The sequence below is a fragment of the Enhydra lutris genome, unplaced genomic scaffold, assembly GCF_002288905.1.
Source record: "Enhydra lutris kenyoni isolate GAN:26980312 unplaced genomic scaffold, ASM228890v2 scaffoldscaffold39, whole genome shotgun sequence".
NCBI lineage: Eukaryota > Metazoa > Chordata > Mammalia > Carnivora > Mustelidae > Enhydra > Enhydra lutris.
Window position 1 is genome coordinate 5,505,457 of NW_019154123.1, and position 24,631 is coordinate 5,530,087.

Consider the following 24,631-nt stretch of genomic DNA (forward strand, 5'->3'; position numbering starts at 1 on the left):
TAATATGAATAACATTAACTCATCTCATAAGACCAAGTCTGAGAAAATCCTTAGAAACTAGTGTATTATTTCTAAAATTCTCAAACAGTAAAACACCTAACCATGTTCTATATTCAAAGACCTTTTTGTATTATAATGGTTAAAGAACCCTCTCCATACTGTGGCAAGCTAAATGATCAGCCCCTTGAGAAAATCCCAAAGCTAGTAAGATAGTGATTAATCAGAATGCTTAAATTTTGAAAGGGATTTCTAAGAATTAAAGGATCAATTCTACATGATCCATATTTTATTTAAAATCTTAATCCCAATCATAGTACCAATCAAATCGCATGCTTGTACCTAGTTCTGTGTGAAATTGGGTCAATCAACAAATGATGTTATAAGTATTTGACCTAAAATATCACACAATACTGATTCTGTAAGTGTCAAGTCTTCTGATACCACCCCTGCCCCTGAAGTTTGTATACTCCCCACAAATAAAATAAAACCTTCAAAAGCTTTCCTTGATGCAAGTTGAGTAAAAAAATTGATTTCACTATACCAGATGCATTCTCCCTCCAGTGTTGCACAGGTAACTATTCTTGTTCTCATTCTGAGAAAATCCATCTATCGAAACTCTATCACATACTCGTTGAGTATAAGCATTGGAGAAGTTCATACAATGTCCATTTGCAATACAAATGGCATGCCCATTTGGGTAATGCATTATGTTCCTCCCTTTGTACTGTCCATTGAGGTGCTGCTGGCTCTCACTACATGGAAAATGGCTGCTAAGCCCACTGCCACAATGGTCATGATTTAAATTAAATTGCTCCATGCCCTTGGGAATCCGTTCTCTCTGAGGCTGCATGGTCTCTGCTGAGTTTTCTTGCTGCTCCTGATTATACATAAAGGTATCCTTGTGCGCCCTGGTCACCATGCCAATCACTTCATCCTTTGCAAAATCAGAAGAAGGAGAAGAGCTTTTGATGTTTTCTTGTTCCAGCTGGGGCTTGGGTCGCAGCTGTTCCTGGGCTGGTAAGGCTGTCTGTTCATGATGTTCCAAAGTGTCATTCTGCAAATGACCACTGAACTGGCTGTTCATCATAGTCTTCATTGCACTCTGCATTTCAATTAGCATCCTCTGTTTTTCACGCTTAGGAATACGACCAAACCGAACAGCTATTAAAGAAAAAAATATTTAACGTCTATATTCTAGTAAGTAAGACCTGTTCATAAAAACGAATAGCACCAAATTATCTCTGTTAGCTATGGCCTCTAGTGATACAAATAAAAAATATCTGCATGTTTCTGGCCCAAATTATTCTAAATTTGCTGGTTATATTTTTAATGTTACCAGAGGAAGTGGAAAGGAAAAAATTTTTCATTTTTCTTCCAAAAAAGAACTAAGAGAAGATCTATGTCTTGGGTTTTCAGGAGCAAAACTTTAAAAATTTGAAATTAACTAATAAAAATCACAGTTTGAAGCAGATCAGCATTACTACACAGCACCTATTAACAAGGCTGAAGGTTGTGTTCTTAAGAAGGCAAATGGGATTCAGCCACCCCCAGCCATTAATGTTAATGGAACCTAGTAGGTACAAGTAGTCCCAGAACATCTAACCTTTGTCAATTCATTTCTGTAACCCTATTCTCAAGACCCAACTATTAAATGATCTGCTCTTGGGGTGCCTGAGTGGCTCAGTCATTAAGCATCTGCCTTCAGCTCAAGTCGTGATCCCAGAGTTCTGGGATCCCCACATCAGGATCCCCACATCAGGCTCCCTGCTCAGCGGGAGGCCTGCTTCTCCTTCTCCCGCTCCCCCTGCTTGTGTTGCCTCTCTCGCTCTCTCTCTCTCCCAAATAAATAAATAATCTTTAAAAAAAAAAAAAAAGGATTTGCTCTCTCCTTTTCCAGCTTTTTTAAAAGAGAAAATCTTTTTAAAAAATTTTTAATTAAAAAAAAAACACAGCCAATAGAAATGCAGTTTTTGGAAAATTTGCTGGATTTTAATTAAAATCAATGAAACAAAAATTAAATCATTCATCTTCCATTATTTTAGAGGTCAAGTTTTAGAATGTGTTTTGTCTCCAACATTCCTATCCCTGAGGGACAGAAAAGAAAAGCTTTCTAGTCTAATATTCATACGGAGATAATAAATATCCAATATACCCACCCAGCAAGAACTCCTTACTAATCTAATTGTAGCCTGTGACATTATTGCTATCATGGACAATTTTATCATGTTTCACTCTACCTCTACTCCCTCCTTCACAAATGATTGCCATTTCTGTTCTTTTGGGGAAATCACAATATCCACCAACTTTGGATCAGTATTTCCAGTAATATAAAAAAAATGTTCAGGCAAATGAAATCCAAAACATCAACTGCTGAAATCCATTACTCAAGAAGCTCTATTACAAACAGTATTTGTGTAATATATTTAGAGTAACTTAAGGGACTACTTAAGTGATGCTTCCCTAGATAAATATCAGGTTCATTCTTAGCAATTCTTAATTAATCCTACTAAACTAATCCCTCTGAAAACCTCATACTCTTCGGTAATGTTACTTAGAACTGAATGAGACCATCCAAAAGTGATTTTCGTAAGCATAATAGAAGAGTCAAATGTTCCAGTGATGTCATCCACAGAAAAAACTAATAGTCCCACAAATTAACTTTTATTTTTTATGGGAATGGATCATGCCAGAATTTAGCAATCACCTCGACCCCAGACCCTACTGTTCCTTTCAGTTTTGTATCTCCTTTCAATGTATTCAGAACCTATGCCAGAAAAGCACATTACTGTCTCAGTGCTAAAAAAGTCACAGAGGTAATTCACATAGGAGAAATGGATTCCTCAGAAATGCTAAGAAATCAAGGAGAAAGAGCCAAGGATTCCTATATTCAAGAAAAAAAAAAAAAAATGAGGGGTGCCTGGGTGGTTCAGTTAAGCCTCCAACTCCTGACTTCAGCTCAGGTCGTGATCTGCGGGTCGTGGGATAAAGCTCTGTGTTGGGCTCCACGCTGGGCATGGAACCTGCTTGAGATTCTCTTTCTCTCTCTCTCCAAAAAAAAAAAAAAAAAAAAAAAAAGGAGAGAGAGAGAGAAAAAATGAATTCTTTTTTTAGGAAATAAAGTATTTATTATTATTAAAGGGGGGGGTTTACAAGAAGTCCCAAAGAGAGCCAAAAGCTGTTTTCCAGGGCGGTAACACTAATATTTAACTTTAAAGAATTTAGCATTTTATAAGGCATCAAAATGTGTTTTCTAAAATACACTTCACTCTAAGCACAAGAAGGCCACTGGTTAAGTTGCCTATAGGTCTGGAATAAAAGCCTAGTTCCATATGTTTTAAGAATAGTACTCCTTAAAGTGGGAACATACCATCTCTCGACATTCCAACAGACAGACACTTTTTGAAGCGACACTGCTGACATCTGTTTCTATTCATCCTCATTATAGAACAGTTTTCATTCTTCAGGCACTTCTTGTACTGAATGTTTTGCTGAATGCTTCTCCGAAAGAAACCCTAAGAACAAAGGAAGATGTACTCAGCCATTTAAAAACATCCAGATGAAATCCTTGTAAGCACTCCCCCCGCAACTATCGAGTATTTTACTAGCTCCTAGGAAGTAATTCTGGTTTAAAATACAGGGATACATAACACTGACACACAGAATTTAACTGGATTCTTACTGTTATTAGTAAGCACCTATGCCTACTAGCCAACCAAAACTCTCCTTCCCCTTCTTCCCTTTGGAGAATCTTGGAGCTTGCCAAGCACCCCTTCACCACACTTTACCCTGTTACTGGCCTCTACCTGAAGCCACACTTTCCAGTCCAAACTTTAATCACACACAAATCCTAAAACTCTTGAAATATGAATGAATGATTTTTTAAAGAGCTGACAGAGAAATGTGTTCCATAGCTGTAATTCCCTCACTAGAACCCAGGACTCCATCAGAAGAGCTTGGTCTTTCCTGGATCATTACCTGCTAATACCAGCAAGGTCTATTTGCATGTGCCAGATGTTCCTGGCTACTTGTAAGCAACAGGTACATGTGACACCACACACCCACAGAGCTGCTAGTGATCCAAGGAAAGACAGTTCCCAGCTAGATGGCTACAAATAACTGCCTTTACTACACTAACAATTTAAGAATATGTTCTGGGGGCGCCTGGGTGGCTCAGTGGGTTAAGCCTCTGCCTTTGGCTCAGGTCACGATCTCAGGGTCCTGGGATCGAGCACCGCATCGGACTCTCTGCTCAGCAGGGAGCCTGAGCTTCCCCCTCTCTCTCTGCCTGCCTCTCTGCCTACTTGTGGTGTCTCTCTCTGTGTCAAATAAGTAAATAAAATCCTTTAAAAAAAAAAAAAAAAGAGTATGTTCTGTGATGGGTCTTCAAAGAGCTCCAGCTCCATGGTCTCAGGAAGAACACAGAAATCAAGAACACAGCTACCAAACTTTCAAGTTGCAGTTTCCTTTAATATCATAACTAACCACACATTTCAAGAATCTGTATAATTTTGAAATACAACATTTTAAAATTTTATTATTGCAATGTTATATGTGGACACTAAAATATCTGAACTAGACACATCTCTAAGAGGCTATAGAACAATTAGGTGTATTTATCAAGGACACACAATTAGGATCCTTTGCTTGTGCTTTTGTTTCTTTAGCAATACAGTGAAAATGATGCCTGCTCTACAATTACTTCACATTTTTATTAAAAAAAAAGAAAGAAAGAAAGAAAGAAAAGAAAAGAAAGAGTAAACAGTATATAAGGAATTTTTTCAACAGTGGAAAAGTACTAGTTCTGTATTAAATACTGACTAGTCTTGTGAAATGACCCAGCCATTAAGAGCTACAAAACTCACAATTTATTCAGGGCTACCCTAGAAAATATTTCTTCTTCCATCATGTATATTCTTCATCTTGCTTACCCATCTTATCTTGCCAAACCGGATTCCTACAACTGGCTTTCAGTCAGAAAACAGCAAGAGCAAATGTCTTGACGATATTAATTTCTGATGCTCAGGAGAAATAGTTGTGTCAGATTTTTTAAAAAGAGAGAGAGATTCCCTGGATGTAAGTAGGAGGTATAGACTATCTCACTTGGAATTAGCTGACCCCCACCCAAGAAACAGTCAACGAACCTTAAAAATAAAATGAGGTTTCTCAAGTGTTCAATTTATATTCAAGATTCTTTTACTCATTTGGCATTACTTCTGAAGATCTACATTTTTACAAGTATGTGGGAATTATTCCCAACTCCTAATACCTGATATATCAGAATGTCAACATATCTGAGGAGACCTATTCAAAGTTTGGTTTAAACTAAGCCAACAGGGCAGCAGTGCCTTGTTTGTTTTGCTCCCTGATATTTCCCCACTACCTGGAATAGTGCCTGATGCGTTAATGAATAAGCATCTGTGCACTTGGTTTCATACCATAATTAAGTTTGAGCAAGATAGCAAATTTATTTTGATCAAAATCTTAAAGAAAAAAAATATTTTCACTGAATTAAAAACACATTTTCAAAACAAGTTACATTTATATACTACATAAAATATTTAAAACTTTAAGAGTAGCTGCTAACTTCTCTCATCCTCCCAGGTTATCAATTATGGAAACTGGCCAAGGCTAACTCCAATTTCTTTAATCCCAGAACCAGTAGCTTACCTTACAGCCTTCACAAGCATGAACTCCATAGTGGAATCCTGATGCCACATCCCCACAGACTTTACACAGTAGAACCATGCCACTAAATTCTAAGACACAAACAGACACAAAAGTATAAAGCTGGAAGAAAAACTTGAACTGTTTGTTTTCTTTCCAACTGATTCCAATTTATTTTATTCAACTTGTAAGTACTTTCCAAAGATATCAATCTACTTTAACAATGCAAAAGAAAAATCTTTACACCAAATTAACAAATCCAAAGAAATCTTAATTTTCTTTTAAACACAGTTTATGGGACTGCCAAAAATATCTCTGAGAGCCTGATGATTTTAAACATACACTGAAATTCTATGAATCTAGAGTTAGTTTACACCATATATAAGCAACCAGAATTAAAAACAGTTCTCCTCAGACAGAAGAGTCAATTAACAGAGGTGTGAACATATGTCTCCACAGGCTGCTATACCATACACAATTCAATTCACCTAACAGGCACCATTCCTCCCCTGTATCAGCCCATCTTACCTCCACATTCACTTAGGGGTCCAAATTCCACCACTCATTTAGTTAACCCAATGCTGCTTTGTTTTCTAATCCCCAATGTTCCTAGCTCCAACTTCATGAAAGCAAACCCCTTCCCATAACAAGTACTCTGTTCTAGAAACCAGATTCAGTACCCAGAGTTCAGAAGAAAGGCAACTGTGAAAATGTGGTAGCAGGGAATACCCTAAAGGAAACACGGTCAAGCACAGTGTAGGTCACATTTCTTGCTCTGTGGCAAGAACCAATCTGACAACCCCCAGGCTGTAACTTTTAAAATCATTGCTGATTTCTTACCTAACTACTAAACTATGATTACCCAAAATGGGGTGAAATGACACCCAAATGAGAAACTGATAAAATAAACCCACCTGCAATTAATGGCACCAACCTTTGAAAATTAAAGTAACTTACTCGTCACTCCACTATGACTCTTTGTCATCCCAGGTGCACTCGATTTGCTTGTTTTCATAGAACAATCTATTCGATCATTCTTCAGGATGCCTTCAATATTGGAGAGATCACCATTTTTGGGATTACCATTGTTATCAGAATTTGAGCTATTTGGAGAAGACGGAACAGAGGAGGAGGAGGACTGGAAACTGTTCTCAGAACCCTCACTGTGACAAGAGGCAGGGCTAGAGGCTGAGCTGGAAGAACTGATATAGGCGATCACACCTCCTAGAAAAAGGGAGAATTCACATAATTAGATACATGCCAATATATGTTTTCTATTTTTCCAAATCTTAACAGTAAAGTCACTAACTTTAGAAACAGGTTGCTGACTAAATATCCACTTACCCTAAAAGGAGAAAATAACTTATTTCCTTATTTCCTATTCTTCCTGCTTCCACAAGGCTCAAAGCACAGATCATTTCCACTGATTCAAAAAATAAGAAGGTTCTCACTGGCTTTATTATTCTGAGCATACAAAGATCCAAACCTAAAGCTTTTCCTTCCCTGGGTTTTTTTGGGGGGTTTTTTGCTTGTTTTTTTTGCCTAAAAGGAATGAGAAACTTTCCTGACTGACTACAGAGCTTAGAGTAAGCAAACTGTTTTTGCCATGAAGAAGTCTGCTTCTGGTCCTCTCTCTGCCTCCTTCATTACAGTGACACAATCCTAGAAACAGTGAGTTCGTTTGCCTCCACCAGCACTTGGCTGAAACATAGGTTAACCAGGAACAGATGTAACATTTGGAACTCCAGATAATTTATGTCAAAATGGGGAACCTTTCATAGCAGCTGCTCCCCGAATCTTTCCTGAAAGATCCCTGAAAACTTCTATGACTATCCACTAATAACCAGTTCTACGCTTCCCCCTTCTCCACCCGCTTCTGCCACTGGCCTTGCAGGCACACTTACCCATAAACAGCTCTTAAAGAATCCAGACTCACCACCTGTTCTCTGACTTGCTATTTACAGTAAATGTTAAAAGAGGCTGAAAGAATGCATGCTCTAAGAGAATAACATTAAGGCTGACACTAGTTCTTTCTCCATAGAGAAACACTTACTCTTAAAACACTACTCAGGACATCACCAATATAACCTCCACAACCCTGGTGAAAACTGGTCTTGGCCTCTTTAAGAGACTATAAACCTCCCAGGTTAAGAAATAGTATTTAAAAGAATATAATTTCAAACATCTTCCCTCGAAGACATAAAATGCTGCAAGAGTTATCCCATAGCCAAATATATTATTTTTCCAAATCCCAGGCCAAACAACTAACTCTCAACTTTTCTGCCAAGATCTACTGTGGTTTCTTTTCCTCTTTCTTCTATCATCAACAAACATTTATGGGCCTTTTCAATGTGCACCAGATACAAAGGTAAAATTATCTCTGTCACTGTCCTGAGCTCTTGTTTAAATCTACTATTTATCTGTTTCCATCTCTTTCTCACTAGACTATAAGCACCTAAGTGCACAGGGTCTCCTAATTTTCTATACATGCTTTACAAATAATAAGCCTGCCATAAATATTTTTAAGACCTACTTCCCTGCCTTTGTGAAGCCCACATTTAATTACACAGACACATCCCAAATATCATAAAACATTACTAGGAAGTCACAAAACAGGGCATTTCTGAAAACAATCTGGGTAACTATACAGAGTAGTAAGTGAAGAGTTCTCCACATTCCCTAAGTGATAACTGCAATTTAAGCATTCACTCTGAAATAAACTTCTCTGCTATTGAGAAATGATTCCCCAATCTTTTTTTAGATAAAAGCCACACTTCCCACACTTTATAAGTCAACACACATGCGCACACACGCACGTACACACACACACACACACACACACACACAGGGCAAAATGCTAAGGCCAAAACAATTCCAAAGAACAGAAAGACACTTACACAGAAGAAAAAAAATTGGCAGAGGAATTTTAGGTCACTTTTAGTCTGTTGTGTTGAAATACGGTACCAGACACGTATTTAAGTACCAATTATACATATGGAGGATGGGAAGTTCCTGAGAAGTAAAGTGAAACCGTAACTCTAAGGGATTTTTGGTCACAACCTAAAATCGAAGTTAAAACAGCACTACTATGTCAAGAAAAATACAACAGTATTCATCATACACAAATATGCATAAATGCAACTAAATTGTACCTGAATTTGAAGACAAAAAATACAATGTGGAGAATTCTATCCACTTTTCCCTTCATTAAGCATACACCTGCTATTAGCATTGAAGTTGGAGGTGTGACTCTGTCTTTCTAGACTAACCCACTTCCCAAATGTTCTCTTGGCATGTGTTTATCATCTTCCCAAAGCGAAGCCAGAGCTTCATGATTAATATTAGACCTGTGTGCTCCCCACCTATAAACCAGTCATTCTCAAAGTGTGGTCCCTAGATCAAGAGCTTCAGCATCACCTGCAAATCTGTTAGAAATCTAAATTCTCAAGCCCCACTCCAGATCTACTGAATCAGAAACTTTTATCAACCTCTTGGTGAAACTGATACACAATAGTTACACAGTAAAACCGGGACTGTCACAAGCCAATGTCTTTATCTGTGTTCAATGGAAGAAAATGCGACCAAGGGTAATTTTTTTAAGATTTTAATTATTTATTTGAGAGAGATAGAAAAAGAGAGAGCATTGGGAGGGAGGGAGGGAGGTGACCAGAGGGAGAGGAAGAGGCAGGCTCCCTCTGAGAGGGGAGCCAGATGCTGGGCTTGATCACAGGACTCTGGGATCATGACCTGAGCCGAAGGTAGATGCTCAACCGATGGGGCCACCCAGGCACCCCAGTGACCAAGGGTAATTTTGATAATAGAAATGTCATCTACTGCTGATTTTGAAAGCTCCTAAAACTCCAAACACAAGGAGGAAAAATTTCCTAAGTCTGAGTTTATTCTCATGATCCAGAGAAATTATGTAAAATATGTATCATAAGAACCACCTGGTACTTTTTCAAAGTACATGTTTTCAAGGCTCTGCCCAGACTAGAGATGGCCCCTTAGGAATGATCATTTTTAATTTTTAACAAGTTCCCCAGGCAATTCTTTGCACACTGAAGTTTAAGAATAGCTACAATCACTGAATTAAAGCACAAACTGGTTCATAATTTTAAAAGTTGATGTTTTCATTGACATAACTGCCTGAATACCCTTAATATACTGTGAATCCAGAGATAAACAATTCTAATTTGGAAGGCTAGCAAATGTCATGTTACCAGGTAAAACCACTGTGCCATCTGTTTTCATAAAATTTTAGAGATCTGAAGTTCACATTAGAAATTCCAGGTGTTAGGGCGCCTGGGTGGCTCAGTGGGTTAAGCCGCTGCCTTCGGCTCAGGTCATGATCTCAGAGTCCTGGGATCGAGCCCCACATCGGGCTCTCTGCTCAGCGGGGAGCCTGCTTCCTCCTCTCTCTCTGTCTGCCTCTCTGCCTGCTTGTGATCTCTCTGTCAAATAAATAAATAAAATCTTTAAAAAAAAAAAAAAAAAAAAAGAAATTCCAGGTGTTAGCAAACTGCTACTTTTTTCACATGTCTACACACTCAGAATAGAATGCAAAGGAAAATATTATCCTTTGTCTTTGATCAACTCCGAAAGGAACACCTCACAGCTATTTATCTTACCTAAAGTACTACCACGTTAGGAGGTAAATTCACTTCCTTACATCTCAAGATAGTAAAAGATGAGAAGTGATGGTTTTCCGTAAAGTATGGTTTTCTTAGGGCCAGCGTTTGAGAGAGCCATTTGTGTTTACAAGGTCTTCTGACTACCTCACCTTAGAAATAAACTTGCAGAAATCAGAGCTATCCCAATAGCTTAGTAACTGTTTTAAAACATCAACTGGCCAATGGAAGGTATTGTTACTAACTACCCAAAAGCACCTTCCTTTCAAAACCTCCAAAATCAAACCAAAGAAAAATTACTGAGCTACTATCAATCCAGTTAATATCCAATTCCTACCTTTACAGAACTTAACACTTTTCGGCAAGCATTTGTGCCAGGAACCATGGTATCAAAGATGACCCACCTAGAAGCAGCTACATTCTCCTAGCAAGACCTTCAACACTGATTTAGTTGTCTTAGCAGCCACTCTTGCTACCAGACACCAATCTACTGACCTGAAGGTTAGTGACCCAAACGGTTTACATTTTAATTTCCTAGAAAGTTAAGAAGTACATCTAATAGTTCCTCAACCCACTGAAGAAAGGGAAGTGAAAATTACAAGTCCTCAAGTACCTACTGAATACCAAGAACAAAGTGACACAACTCCATATCCCATTTTGACCTCACAAGCATTTACTTCCATTATCCCATTTTTCGCAGGAGGAACTCAGAGCTCAGAGAGGTTTAAGTGGCAGGGCCAGGGTTGAAGGCCAAGGCCAGAATATAGACTATTATCTCTTACTGTGAAGACCTGGGCAATAAGTCACTTTCAATCTCTCTAAAACTGAGTCACCTTCTATAAAATGGGAATATCTGCCAGAGTTATCATAAGATTGAAATGAAGTGGTGTTCATAAAAGGGGATTATTAAAGTGTTTTTTACATACATGGTTTTCAATGATAAAGCAGGAAAGGGAAAATTCCTGAACCAGCAAGTCCCAACACTTCCAGAAACAGGCAGAATGTACTTCTTAGATGTCTCAAGCTAAAATTAGCTGAAGCAGTCTTCTCTATTTTTAGTTGGAAAAAAAATCCCTGGAGCTGGGCCAGGTTCCCAGGCGAGGGCTTACCCAGTGGTCAACTTCAGACAAGCCAGAAGTCAATATCTAATTTTATACTGCTGGGAAGCACTTACTGTTCAGCATATATTGGGTTTTCTTACCCCAACTCTAGGCTTGCCCATCACCAAAACCTTCTCACTCCCACTGCCCACCATCCTGGAAAGTATGCTTGATTTCAACTCATGACTGTGCCTTGTGACTTAGAATGAAACAGATTTGCCATCAAGAAGCTTTAGTCTTCTCATTTTAAAAGTAGGTTACTAATAATTTCTACTCACAGAACAGTAGAATAGATGTAACCTTCCAACTGTGTCCTGAATGTCAGGGCTCTAAAGAACATGGTCCTTTCCCTAAAAAGCCTTATAGACCAACTGAGGAAACAGCTGTGTTAACCATTCACTCCCCTGCATTGTGAGCACTGTTTCATACGAATTACTGTGAACTGCTGAGGATGACACAAGAGCACTCTGGAGGGCAAAGATCAAAAGGGGCAAACACAGCCAAGATGACGGTAAATGGGGTCTTGAAGAACATACAAATCATTTAGTGATATACCACATAAGAGAATTAAGAAAATTAATAAAAAAATGGGATGACAAAACAAACAGGTCTTATTTTATAAAATAGTGTTTTTTGTCTCCATGTAAATTACCAGGGGAAGTAGGAGATTGGGAACACACAAGTGTAATCTAACATCTGCAGGAGAAAGTTTGACTAGCAACAAGACTAAAAGAGAGGAATGACAAGATTAGAAGGCTTTACTGACACCCACCCTTTTCCATCAGCTATGACCCTATACCACTGCAAATCAAGTGAATCCACATAGTTATTTCCTTTACCCCCAAGAAGACAAGACCACCCAGATGTGCACATGCTATCAAATGTTATGTGGGCTTAGACCTAATACAGCATAGTAGCTTATGATCCCCAAGTGGACTTTGTGGATTCAAAATCTGGCTCCAACACTTGCTTGAATAAGTTAATTAACTTCAATCTACTTAGCTCTTCATCTTCAAATGGTAACAGTACCCGCCTTCACAGAATTAAGCTGTGGTATCAAAGTAGTGACACATGTGAAGGGCCCAGCACATAGTAAGTACTCAACCAATACAGGTGATTATTATTTTACCATCATACTTAAGAGTTCAATTAGAAGAGTTCAAACAAAATTAATCCTCCTTATCCTTTCTTCTTTCCTTTAATTTTGACTGTGTAATATGGACCCAGTGGTTTCCCTGGACGTTATTTCCATACCATCTTCTGAGTATCTTAACTCCCTTCACTAGTCAAGCAACTTGCCACTTCACTTCTAAGTCTTCCCATGATCTTGCTGTTTCTCTCTTCTCTCTACAACTGACTTCTTTACAGTTACTGCTCTCTGACATTTTTTTTTTCAAGTTAGAAATACAGGTTTGTAAAAACAAGAATGAACTATGTGGGAATGTTTTTCTGATTTTTAAAAATGTGAATTACAGCTATGGTTATGAAGTTTGTGCCGTGAGTTATCACTTTAAAGAACCTGGTATATTCAACCAAAATCTGCGACAGAAACGTATACAATTTCTGCCACTTCACTATTTCACATCTGCATTAGTCATGGATATGTAAAGATACAATATGTCAGGACAGAGGAAATGGTCATTGGCTGAATGTGCTGTACTGATACAATGATATCAACCAAAGGGATGGGTCAGAGGTGTGCCACACAGACAGAATTTGGCCCCACCCTAAGGGCCAATTTGAAGGAAATTACAGGGAATGCTTACCAACACTCCCTCTAACAGATATATGGCAGAAACTGTCAAATGTACTGGATAACAGCTTAGAACAAGTTGAAAATGGACCCAAAAGGAACAAGAGAAAATTTAAGAAAACTGTGAATTCCTACACTTTACAGCAAACAATTATCTGCACAATGGATGAAACCTAGCTTCAAAATAGTTCACATAAAAAGTCCTAGTTGATTGCAAGGTTACTATGAGTCAGCAAAGCCAATAAGCCACAAAAGCACAGCCTGCCAGAGAATTCATTTGCAGCAGAATCCAAAACTTGGAACTTGGTAACTGTCCAACCATTTCCGCAGGAGCCTGTTCACCTCTGGGGGCTACAGCCCAAAGGGCAACATGGATGATGATCAAAACAACACTGCAAGGACCAAGTAATAAGAACTGAAAATGGAAGAACTGGGGTGATGTGTTCAACAGTTATCCAAAGGAAGTTTTATTATCTATAGCTCCAAAAGGCAAGATTAAAATCAGTGATACTGTTCCAGGAAGGTTCAAACCAGACGAAAACTTTCTAGCCTCCTGAGCTAGCCCACCTTACAAGGCTACAAATCTGGAAGAATTCATTCATGCTGAAAGCCAGGTTGAAGAGGTTGAACCTAATAATCTCTAAATTCTTATCAAGCAAAAGTTTAATTCCCTGACAGATTACCCAATTTTTAAAAAACACCCTCAAAGGCTAAACAGACCCAGAGGCAATTAAAACACAGAAAATTGCCTTTATTTCTACTATTGATGAAAAACACACACTTGTTTTCAAGGTATGGTTTTTTAAAAGTGTGTATACATATAAAAATATTTACTTAAAACTTAGAAAATATAAACTGGCTTTTTTTATTCAAATTCAATTAGCCAATATACAGCACATCATTAGTTTAAGATGTAGTGTTCAATAATTTATCACTTGCGTGTAACACCCAGAGCTCATCACAAACTGGCTTCCTCTTTAACTTCACTGGCCTCAGGTGTAAAGACCATCAATGAGGGCAGACAAAAGGCGAGAAGGGAGTTCAGTACTGTTCTGTGACGCTGTAACAGGAAACATAACTAGAAAAATATTGATAAAGCCGAATTCTGTTTATCAGGTTCAAGAAAGGTCGGCAACCAATGGGTTTTTAAAAATCAACTTAAACAATGACCAGTCCGTCCTAAAGTTCCGGGGTCACTTAGGATCACCTGAGTCAACCCGACCCTACGTGAGATGAATGATTAGCTATCTGTGTGACCTATAGGCTCCCAGCCCAAGGAGATTTTCGAGCCTTTTTTTATGACTGAAGGTGTGTAAGATAGGTCACGTCCTAGAGCAACCATTTTTCCAGGAAATACTGAAGCAGCATCATAACAAAGGCGGGTGCCGTCCTAGCTACCAGACATTGCTCGCGATCTAAGCACCTCAGAACTCCGAGGGGTCTCGCTTTGGGGAAGCACCAAGTCTTCCCCCCAAAGAAACCTCTCTCCGCCTGCGGCGCGTTCTGGCCCCACAATTCTTCCTCGGTATCCCCAAAATCTGCGGCCAGTGCAGTCTGCCTAGCCCAGTCTCCTGACGCTAGGGTGGCAGCGGGTGCACTGCGGCGCCCGCCGAGGGACCGCCCGGGCGCGGGATTCACCGCACGCGCACGCGCGGCCTCCTCCGCAGTGTGCAACCCCGCGGGGGAGGAGGGAATCGCCGCCACGTCACAGCCCGGAGGGTTCCAAAGGGGCGGGGCCTCCCGGAAGGCTGCGGCGCTCCCCGCCGGCGCGCGCGCGCACCCGCCCCCACGTGTCCCTGCGGCCCCGGGGAATGTGGGTCACGGAGCCGAGCGGCCTCACGTGTCCCCGCCCGCCACCGCCGCCTCAGCGCCCATTATGTAATGCCGCGTCACGAGCCCGCCCAGCCAACCGGCGCCCGCGCGCCGCCGAACGTAAACACAGCGCGCACGTGGCTCGCGCGGCCCGGCCATGTGAGGGGGGGGCCGGGCCGGCGCCGCCGGGCCGCGCTGCGGCGTTAGAGGGAGCCGGGAGGGCGGCCGTGGAGCGGCCCGGGGAAAGACGCGGGGACAGAGCCCGAGTCGATACGCACCGCACGGCAGCCCACCCCACCATCCCTAGGGTTAGCCCCGCCGCCGCCCGCCGACGTGCCCCAGCGGGATCCGAGCGCCCCTCCGCCGTGCCCCCACCCTCCGCAGTCCGGCTCTTACCCGCATTCACCTCCATGGTGCCCTCCGGGAGGGAACCGAGGCTGCCCGCTTCCCGCAGAGGTGGCAGCGCCGCCTCCGCCTCAGCGCCGCGCCGCCCCGGGCTGGAGGCAGCGGTGGTCGCGGGGCCCCCTCATGGGCAGGGCGGGCGGGGCGCCCGGGACCCGGGCCCCGCGGCCAGAGAGCGGGCTGCACTGAGAGAGGGCGGCGGCGGCCGGCGAGCGGCGCTCCTCGCGAAGTCCCTGACAACAAAAGCGGCGGCGCGGCGGCTTCCTGCAGCCAGCGCACCGCGGCGGCGAGGGCGGCTGACGGGGAGGGCAGCTGCGACCATGTGACCCGCGCACACACCCCCTCCCTCCGCCCGCCCCTCCGCCGGCCGCTGCGGCGACTCCGCCCCCTCGCCGCCGCCGCCACCTCTCCCTTTCCCTTGGCTTCTGGGTTCTCGTCTACGTTCCTTTGGCCCCCTTCCCCATTCCCTCCTCCCCAGATCCCTTTTCCTCTTTCCCCTCCTCCTTCCCCTCCAGGCCGACCTCCGGTCTCGGACTGGGAGTCCCCTCCATGTCCCCCTCCTCGTCCCCCTCCTCATTCCCTCCCTCCCGTGACACCTCAGGTCACCTCGGTGGTTACCAAGGACCGCCCAGAGGCGCCAAACAGACCAACCTTTCGACCCCGGACTGGGCCAACCCGACCTTCCCACGGTCGCGCGCTCCCCCCACGTCCTTCCCCGCCCCCAACAGACCGTTAAACGCTGGACACTTTGCGGGTAGAACCCATTTCTCTTCAGTCTACACCCTTTGGGTTATTTCATCCAATCCCATAGCTTAAATAGACCTGTGTTCGGAACCTTGCCAGATTTGAATTTCAAACCGAGACTTCTCTGAGCTCTAGATTCCCACTCTTGGCATCCCGTTTGATTATGCCCCCTTGATGTCCCTTAAACAAATTAAAGGTGTAGTCAGGGGTGTACATGTGTTAACACTCAGTGAATGCACACGTAAGATTTGTGCGCTTCACCTTGTGCATAAATTTTACATCAAAAGAAAAAAGCTGGAAATAAATGACGTGTATGCTGAAGTATGCAGAGGGAAGCCCATTGATGTCTGCAACTGAAACGTATTACAAAAGTAAAATGAGCTGATGGCATGGATAAATGGATAGAAGTATATTAAGATGGTAGTTGTAGATGTTGTAAATGGGTACTCATAAAATTATTTTCCAGTTTGCTTTTCGAATATGTTCAGTACAATACAAAATGTTGGAGGAAATGTAATATGTAAAACATTTTTACATGTGCCACACTCCTCCTTCTGTGCCCCCAATCCATTACATACACACACGTTTGTTCCTTCTCCATCTCAATCTTTATGGCAAATCTGCCAGTTCTTGAAACCAGCAAATTGGATTTCTTCTGTGTGTGTGTGTGTGTGTGTGTGTGTGTGTGTGTGTGTGTGTGTGTCTCACTCTGCTTTCTATACCCTATTTAATAAATCAACAAATTTGAGCTATTCTACCTTCATCTAACTTCAATTTCTATGCTTCTCTCCATCAACATTACTATTACTCTAGACCAAAGAACCATCATCTCTTGGCCCAGCTACTGTAATAGCTCCCTAACTGGGGAGAGGGACTGTTCCTTGCATCCACCTACAGTCATTTCTCCCTCTCAGGGTGTCATTTTTTTTTTTTTTAAGATTTTATTTATTTATTTATTTATTTTTTTGACAGAGAACACAAGCAGGAGGAGCAGCAAGCAGAGGGAGAGAGAGAAGTAGGCTCCCTGCTGAGCAGGGAGCGCAATGTGGGGCTCGATCCCAGGATTCTGGGATCATGACCTGAGCTGAAGGCAGCCACCCAACTGACTGAGCCACCCAGGTGCCCCACAGGGTGTCATTTTTTAAATGTAAATGAGATCAGTTTAACTCAAAACCCTCCAAATAGTTTCCTATTGCACTTCAAGGAAACTCCAAAGCCTTAGCCTGACCTGCAAAGCCCAGCACGGACTGTAGGCCCTGATTCTCTTTCTAAGGCTTGCCTGCCACCGCCTAAACACTGTTCTCTAACCACAGTGCTCTCTTTTCTTCCCTACCTCAGGGCTTTATCACTCTATGTGATGCTGATGCAAGAGTTCCCCAGGCTATACTTTGTAGCTTTTTCATTTTATTTATCAACCACCATCTGTTTCTGAGGCCAGTATGAGCAGTCTAGAAGAAAGAAAAGAAATCATAAAAGAGGATACCTCTCTGAAAAGGCTATATACTGTATGATTCCAACTATATAACATTCTGGAAAAGGCAAAGCTATGAAGAGAGTAAAAATATCATTGATTGTCAGGGGTTGGGGAGGCAGAGGGATGAAAAGGCAGAGCACAGATGATTTTTTAGGGCAGTAAAACTTCTGTACGATACTATAATGGTGGATTCATGTCCAATGTACAAACAAGAGTAAATGCTGATATAAACTAAAGACTTTGGACAATTATGATGTCAATATAGGTTCATCAGTGGTAACAAATGTACCCCTGTTGTTTGGGCTATTTCTAGTGGGGGAGGCTGTGTGTGCTCATGGGGACAGAATGTATACAGGAACTCTCTGTACTTTCTTTGATTTTGCTGTGGATATAAAATTGCTCTAAAAAGTGAAGCCTATTTTAAGAGAGAAAAAGGATACTACCATTTAAATTTGAAAAAGAGAAGAGTGGAGTTGAAAATAAGTCATTGCAAAGGAATGTCCCTTAAGCATCTTAAATTTAAATAAATGAAATAAAATCTGTGTCCATGAGCCTTGTGTTTTCAAAAGGCCACCTCTTACCTGAGAGACATTGTGGATAATTATCAGAGGCTATAAAACTAGAATCCGGGTCAGTGACCAGCCACACCACTAGCCACTGGAAATGTTAGGTTCATCAGGGCAGAGGAGGATGCAGAGCAGCATCTGAGTTGGACAGTCCCCAGGGTACTGTAGCTGCAGTGGAAATTGCCTTTTCCTGCTGTCATTCCAGGGAAACTTAAGTATTAACTCTGTAGAGTCCATGGCTCAGTCTGTAGGATTCTCAGACTATTCATGGTGGATTTCTACCTACTCCACCCTCCTCATTCCTCTGACCAAAATAATAACTCTGCTGAATGAAGACTGTGTCTTCAAAAGTCATCCGTTAAAAAATGCAAATTAAGGGGCACCTGGCTGGCTCAGTTGGTGGAGCATTTGACTCTTGATCTCGGGGTTGTAGGCCCGAGCCCCATGTTGGGTGGAGAGATTGCTTACAAAATCTTTTTCAAAAAGGCAAATGATTTCCTGTGAAAGCTACCTCATTAATTCTTATATTCTACTAATACCAGGGCCCTGGGAAACTGAACACAGGATAGACTGATCTGGATGTGGAAGAGAGTAAAAATAGAGAAAAAACTAGAGAAAAAAAAAGAGAAGAGCCTAAATATTAGAGTCCTCTAGTCCCAAGATCCAGTAAAATAGATCAACTGAGGTATTGCAGTATGAGGACCTTGATGAAAGAGAAGTATTGGGAAAGAAGATGGATTTTTTTTTTTAAGTTAAAGCCAGTTAAAAATGTCCAAAGTCATTCCTTATTTTAAAATGTTCCAATGAATACTGCTAGTTCCCAATACCATAACAACATTCTACTTTGTCTTCTCTATGTCGTAGTTCAGGAGTTTTCAAACTCTTTATATTCTTATAATGATTAAAGACCACAAAAGGCTTTTTTGGGGATGTATTTATCCATAGTTACCTATTAGAAATGAAAACAAATGTTTGATACACAAGAATACACACACATATATATACATATATATACAGAAAAAATATCAATAAGATCAGTGATGTGTTTATGTGCACATAAACACACATCCTACACACACTATAATATGATAATATCTCACAAGATGTAATAAAGTGAAATATAGTCCTAGCAAAAGAGTCAACTTTGTTTAACAGAAATATTTTTACACTGTCCCAGTTTTTAAATTTAAATTTGAATTATTTAAAATTAGATAAAATTTTGGGATGCCTGGGTGGCTCAGTTGGTTAAGCTCTGCCTTCAGCTCAGGTCATGATCCCAGGGTCCTGCATCCGGCTCCTTGCTCAGCGGGGAGCCTGCTTCTCTCTCTGCCTCTGCCTACCACTCTGCCTGCTTATGCTCTCTCTCTCTCTCTCTCTCTCTGACAAATAAAATCTTTTTTAAAAATTAGATAAATTTTTTTAAAATTAGATAAAATTGAGGCACCTGGTGGCTCAGTCAGTTGAGTAGTCAACTTGTGATTTCAGCTCAGGTCATGATTTTTTTTTTTAATTTTTAAATTTAATTTTTAAAGATTTTTTTTAATGTGACAGACAGAGATCACAAGTAGGCAGAGAGGCGGGGGTGGGGGTGGGGAGGGGAGGGCAGGGAGCAGGCTCCCTGATGAGCAGAAAGCCCAATGTGGGGCTCCATCCCAGGACCCTGAGATCATGACCTGGGCCCAAGGAAGAGGCTTAACTCACTGAGCCACCCAGGCATCCCAGCTCAGGTTATGATTGCATAGTCATGGGATTAAATCCTGAGTTGGGCTCCACATTCAGCATGGAGTCTGCTTGTCCCTTTCCCTTTGCTCCTCCCTGCCACTCATGCTCTCTCATTCTCAAATAAATAAAATCTTTTTTAAAAAATAGATAAAATATAAATTTAACCTCTTGGTTACACTAGCCATGTTTCAAGTGTCAAAAGTCACATGTAATAGTATCCATATGGGTCATTACAGATTTATAGAGCCTTTCTTCCTCTTTCTGGGTCAGTATGATAAATTATCCACGTTGTATAAGTTTTCAAGTTTAGTGAAACAAAATTCTTCATATTCTCTTATTATCTCTTTAATCTCCATCAATTCTAACTTCTCATAATTTTGTTTGCACTGTTTTTTTCTTTGCTCGGTCTTCAAAGATTTGATTTATTCATTCATTATTTTTGTTTTCAAATTCATGAATTTCTGCTCTTTATCTTGATCTCTCTTCTTCCCTTCACCTTTTTTTTCTAAGATTTTATTTATTTATTTTACACAGAGAGAGAAAGATCACAAGTAGGCAGAGAGGCAGGAGAGAGTGGGGGAAGCAGGCTCCCTGCTGAGCAGAGAGACTGATGCGGGCCCAATCCCAGGACCCTGGGATCATGACCTGAGCAGAAGGTACAGAAGCATAACCCTCTGAGCCACCCAGGCGCCCTTTCGTTCACTTTTAATCCGATTTTTCTAACTTCATAATTTGGATATCTATCTCATCAATGTTGCTTCAGTTGACCAGAGTCAGTTTCTCTTATAACGAAAGAAACCTCATTGGTAAAATTACTTTAATCATTCTCACCTATTACAGGGATTATTTCGCTTACTACTGCAGTGTAACAAATTACCCCAAAATTTAGTGATTTAAAATAGCAGCAATCGTGGGGTGCCTGGCAGGCTCAGTCAGTGAAGCATCTGACTCTTGATCTCGGGGGTTGTGAGTTTGAACTGCACATTGGGTGTAGAGATCATTGAAAATAAAATCTGTAAAAAATAAAATAAAAGTAAAATAGCAGCAATCATGTTATCCTCTCTGCTGACTTCTATGAGTCAGGAACTTGGGGAGCCCCTGGTTGGACATTTATGACTCAGAGTCTCAACACTGACAATCAGACAGTAGGCAGAGCCAGAACAGCAGGGGGCTGGAGCAGCTAAGGGCTGGCCCAACCTTCCTCTCTTCAGTAATTGCAGAGCTTCTCTACATTGTCTCTATCTATGGGCTACTCTGGAGTCCCTCATAGCTTGTTGGTCTCATGGCAGTCAGGCTACCTACAAGACAGTAGGCCAGAGCTCCTGTGCAAGCATTCCAGGGAATTAGGCAGAAGTTGTCTCACTTTTTCCTGACCAAGCTTCCGAAGTCAGGCAACATCAATTTCACTGCATTATTGGTTTGTAGCAAGGGAGTTAAAAGAATACCCAGACTGGAAGATAGGGCACATAGACCTCAATCCCTTCTGAAGAGGAACATCAAGGTCATATTTTGGATAGCGTGGGAGATGGAATATATTGTTGCAGCTAGCATTGTTAAAATAGGGTACAATTTTAAAGAATAACACATGTACACAGTCCATCTTGATCTGAATACACTGCAGCATCAAAAACCTAAGATAGGGCACCTGGGTGGCTCAGTGGGTTAAAGCCTCTGCCTTCTGCTCAGGTCATGATTCCCAGGGTCCTGGGATCGAGCCCCGCATTGGGGTCTCTGTTCCGCAGGGAGCCTGCTTCCCCCTCTCTCTCTCTCTGCCTACCTCTCTGCCTACTTGTGATCTCTGTCTGTCAAATAAATAAATAAAATCTTTTAAAAAATATATATATATATATACACTTCTTTGGATAAGCATTTTCATCCCCTCTACCTGGCCGCATTTTTTTTTTTAAGATTTTATTTATTTATTTGACAGACAGAGACCACAAGTAGGCAGAGAGGCAGACAGAGGGAGAGGAAGCAGGCTCCCTGCTGAGCAGAGAGCCCCATACGGGGCTCGATCCCAGGACCCCAGCCGAAGGCAGAGGCTTTAACCCACTGAGCCACCCAGGCGCCCCCTGGCCGCATTTTCTAAGTGTTGGTGTAAGGGGAAAGGATGCTCCAGAGAAAGGAATGAGATAACAAGTGGGTAGGGAAAGGCCCCCCCTCCACAGGATTGTTCCAGTCCATTGTTCTATTCTCTGTGCAGCTGAAGGTCAATAGAATAACATTCCAAATACAAACCCAGTCTCTTGTCTATTCTAAGTCCTTTATTGTCCACCATCAATAGTATTTTATAGCATTGGAATGGGACTACTCCCTCAGGGGAGAATCTAGTAGGAGAAAGGGCTATGTCTACATGTAATGAGTGCAACCTATACAACATGACATGGAAAACCTGGTTGAATTTAAGTCCTCCATTGATTTAATAACATACTAAACAGAAATTTGGAGGAAAAATAAGAATGGAAATAAAGAAAAAAAGTTGTGTGGCTGTTCAACAAACTGAAATGCTATAAGAAATGTTTGAGTGTTGAATATTAATTATCTTCAATACTCTTTATCACAGTTTGAAAAAAAAAAAACAATCTACTATACTTCCTCCAGGTGAGGAAAGAAACCCAAAGCATCAAATACAAAGAGCTAGCCCTAACAATAGGGCAGGCTATCCCACTAAAGGAACAACACATCTTGCTGACTTTCTCACTCATCTTCCCATCTGATCTTCCTACTTTTGAAAACTTGTCTAACTGAAAATCCCTCCCAGCAGTGGAATCTGTCCTAGTGTGATCCCCATTAACTTAACAGTCTCCTAAGTTCTCTATCCCAATTTATCAGCAACACTCAGAGGGCACTGAGAGACTTAGGTGTCTCCCTTTCATCTAGACCAGTGGTTCTCAAAGTGTATGGTCACTGATCACTGCAGCAACACCGCCTAGGAACTTGTTTGAATGCAATTTCTTGAGCTCCACCCGGGTCTAATGAATCAGAAACTCTGCAGGTGACGCCAGCAATTTCTGTTTTAACAAACCCTCCAGGTGATGCTAATGCACTCGAGTTTGAAAATACTGCTTATGGAGCCAGTAGCATCCACCAGCAGAGAATTGATCAGTCCTGTATTTCAGGGCTGTAAGGCCATGTGACTAAGTGTATAAGGCCAGTGGCTGCCTCTTTCCAGATTCTTTGCACCATGCCCCCAAGTGAGCAGGATTTGTGCCCTGTAATGTGTATATAATATGACAGGATGTTATACAGCTGGGTAGGATTCTATATGCAAAACCCACATTGCATGGGCTTCTGATTTCAGTTCTTCTTACAGACCTGGATGACTTTCTGCCCACAGACTCTAGGAGTAAACTGCTAGTCTCATGAATTGGTATGCTTACTACAAGCAAGTCTTTACTAATTACCTACAGATTTATTTATCTATATTCTAGAAAGTAAATTTATTCCTAAGGCATAGACACTTCTTTCTGACTGTGCAGGAAAAACAAAATGTCTTAATAGTGGTAACAATAGGATTGTCATTTAAACCATAGGCAATATACAGGACCATCTCTTACCTTCTAAATCCATATAAAAACTCATTCCTCCTCCTCATGATGCAGTTCTATAAAAGAAAATTGGAGAAAGTATACCTTACCATTTGCATCATAACCAAGAGACTGCATACTGATTTTTCATATGTCTGGATTCCATTGTTTTAAAAGCAATATGTTGGGATATCCAAAGACTTTACAATTTGTGACTTAACATATTCGGCTTTGGTCTAGTAATGACTTTTTTTTTTTTAATAAAAACAATCACACAGCATTTATTGTCCTCTGGTAGTAACATAAAGGTAACCAGAACAATATGAACAGGGGCACCTGGGTGGCTCAGTGGATTAAGCCTCTGCCTTTGGCTTAGGTCATGGTCTCGGTGTTCTGGAGTCTAGCCCCGCATCGTGCTCTCTGCTCAATGGGGAGCCTGCTTCCCCCTCTCTCTCTGCCTACCACTCTGCCAACTTATGATCTCTCTCTCTCTCTCTCTCTCTGTCAAATAAATAAATAATCTTTTTTTAAAAATGCAAACAAATATTTTAGAACTACACTCCCAACAAAGGACATCTAAAAAAAAAAAAAAAAAACTACATGGCCTTCTCAAGAATTTCTCACTTCATTGATCATTTCTAGCTGGAGACACTTTGGAGCAGGGTAATATTAACTCCTTTTAGTATGATCTGACCCAGTTGTTTTCTTGACTTTGTTTCAGAATTAATCTCTTTGACATCATCTAACATGAGGTTCATGTACTTATCAAGACCAATGATACAGCCCTCTATCCACATGTCCACTTGCTCGTAAAGCCACACCTGAATTCGAGATCTATTTTGCAAGTCTCTGAAGATAAGGTTGATGGGCTAAACGATCACCTTCTGCACTTTTTGGCCCTGGCCATGGTACACCATGATGAAAGCCGACTTAGTAAAGATCTTTTAGGTATGGATCTTCTCTTGGTCTTGGAAGAGAGGCCAAATATAATTTTTTTAGGTTAAGCCAGGAGGCACATTGGCTTTTTTACTACCTCACTATTCAAAGTTTAGTCCTAGACCAGAAGCATTAGGATTACCTGGGAGCCAGAATCTCAAATCCCACCCTAGAGTTACTGAAGCAGAATCTGCATGCTAACAAAAGCTCCAGGTGACCTATCTGCACAAAAAAGTTCGAGAAGCCCAGCAATGCTATACCCAGGAGACAGAGGCTTTGCAGCAGGAGTGTTCTCTGCAAGGA

The 24,631-nt window shown here is 41.3% G+C and overlaps 1 protein-coding gene and 1 pseudogene across 1 annotated transcript in view; both read right to left on the reverse strand.

Moving 5' to 3' along the window:
- The window catches only part of LOC111155128 (nuclear receptor subfamily 1 group D member 2), a 29,450-nt gene extending 13,812 nt beyond the window's left edge, over positions 1–15,638 (reverse strand). The window contains exons 1-5 of the mRNA XM_022515199.1: positions 15,354–15,638; positions 6,622–6,888; positions 5,668–5,756; positions 3,368–3,512; positions 542–1,161 (exon numbers count right to left, since the gene is read on the reverse strand). Of these exons, the coding sequence (XP_022370907.1) occupies positions 542–1,161; positions 3,368–3,512; positions 5,668–5,756; positions 6,622–6,888; positions 15,354–15,369 (1,137 nt within the window). The 5' untranslated portion in view covers positions 15,370–15,638. The remainder of the gene's footprint in view (positions 1–541; positions 1,162–3,367; positions 3,513–5,667; positions 5,757–6,621; positions 6,889–15,353) is intronic.
- An 8,392-nt stretch (positions 15,639–24,030) lies between these two features.
- Positions 24,031–24,309, reverse strand: LOC111155169 (annotated as a pseudogene).
- Positions 24,310–24,631: the final 322 nt, after the last annotated feature.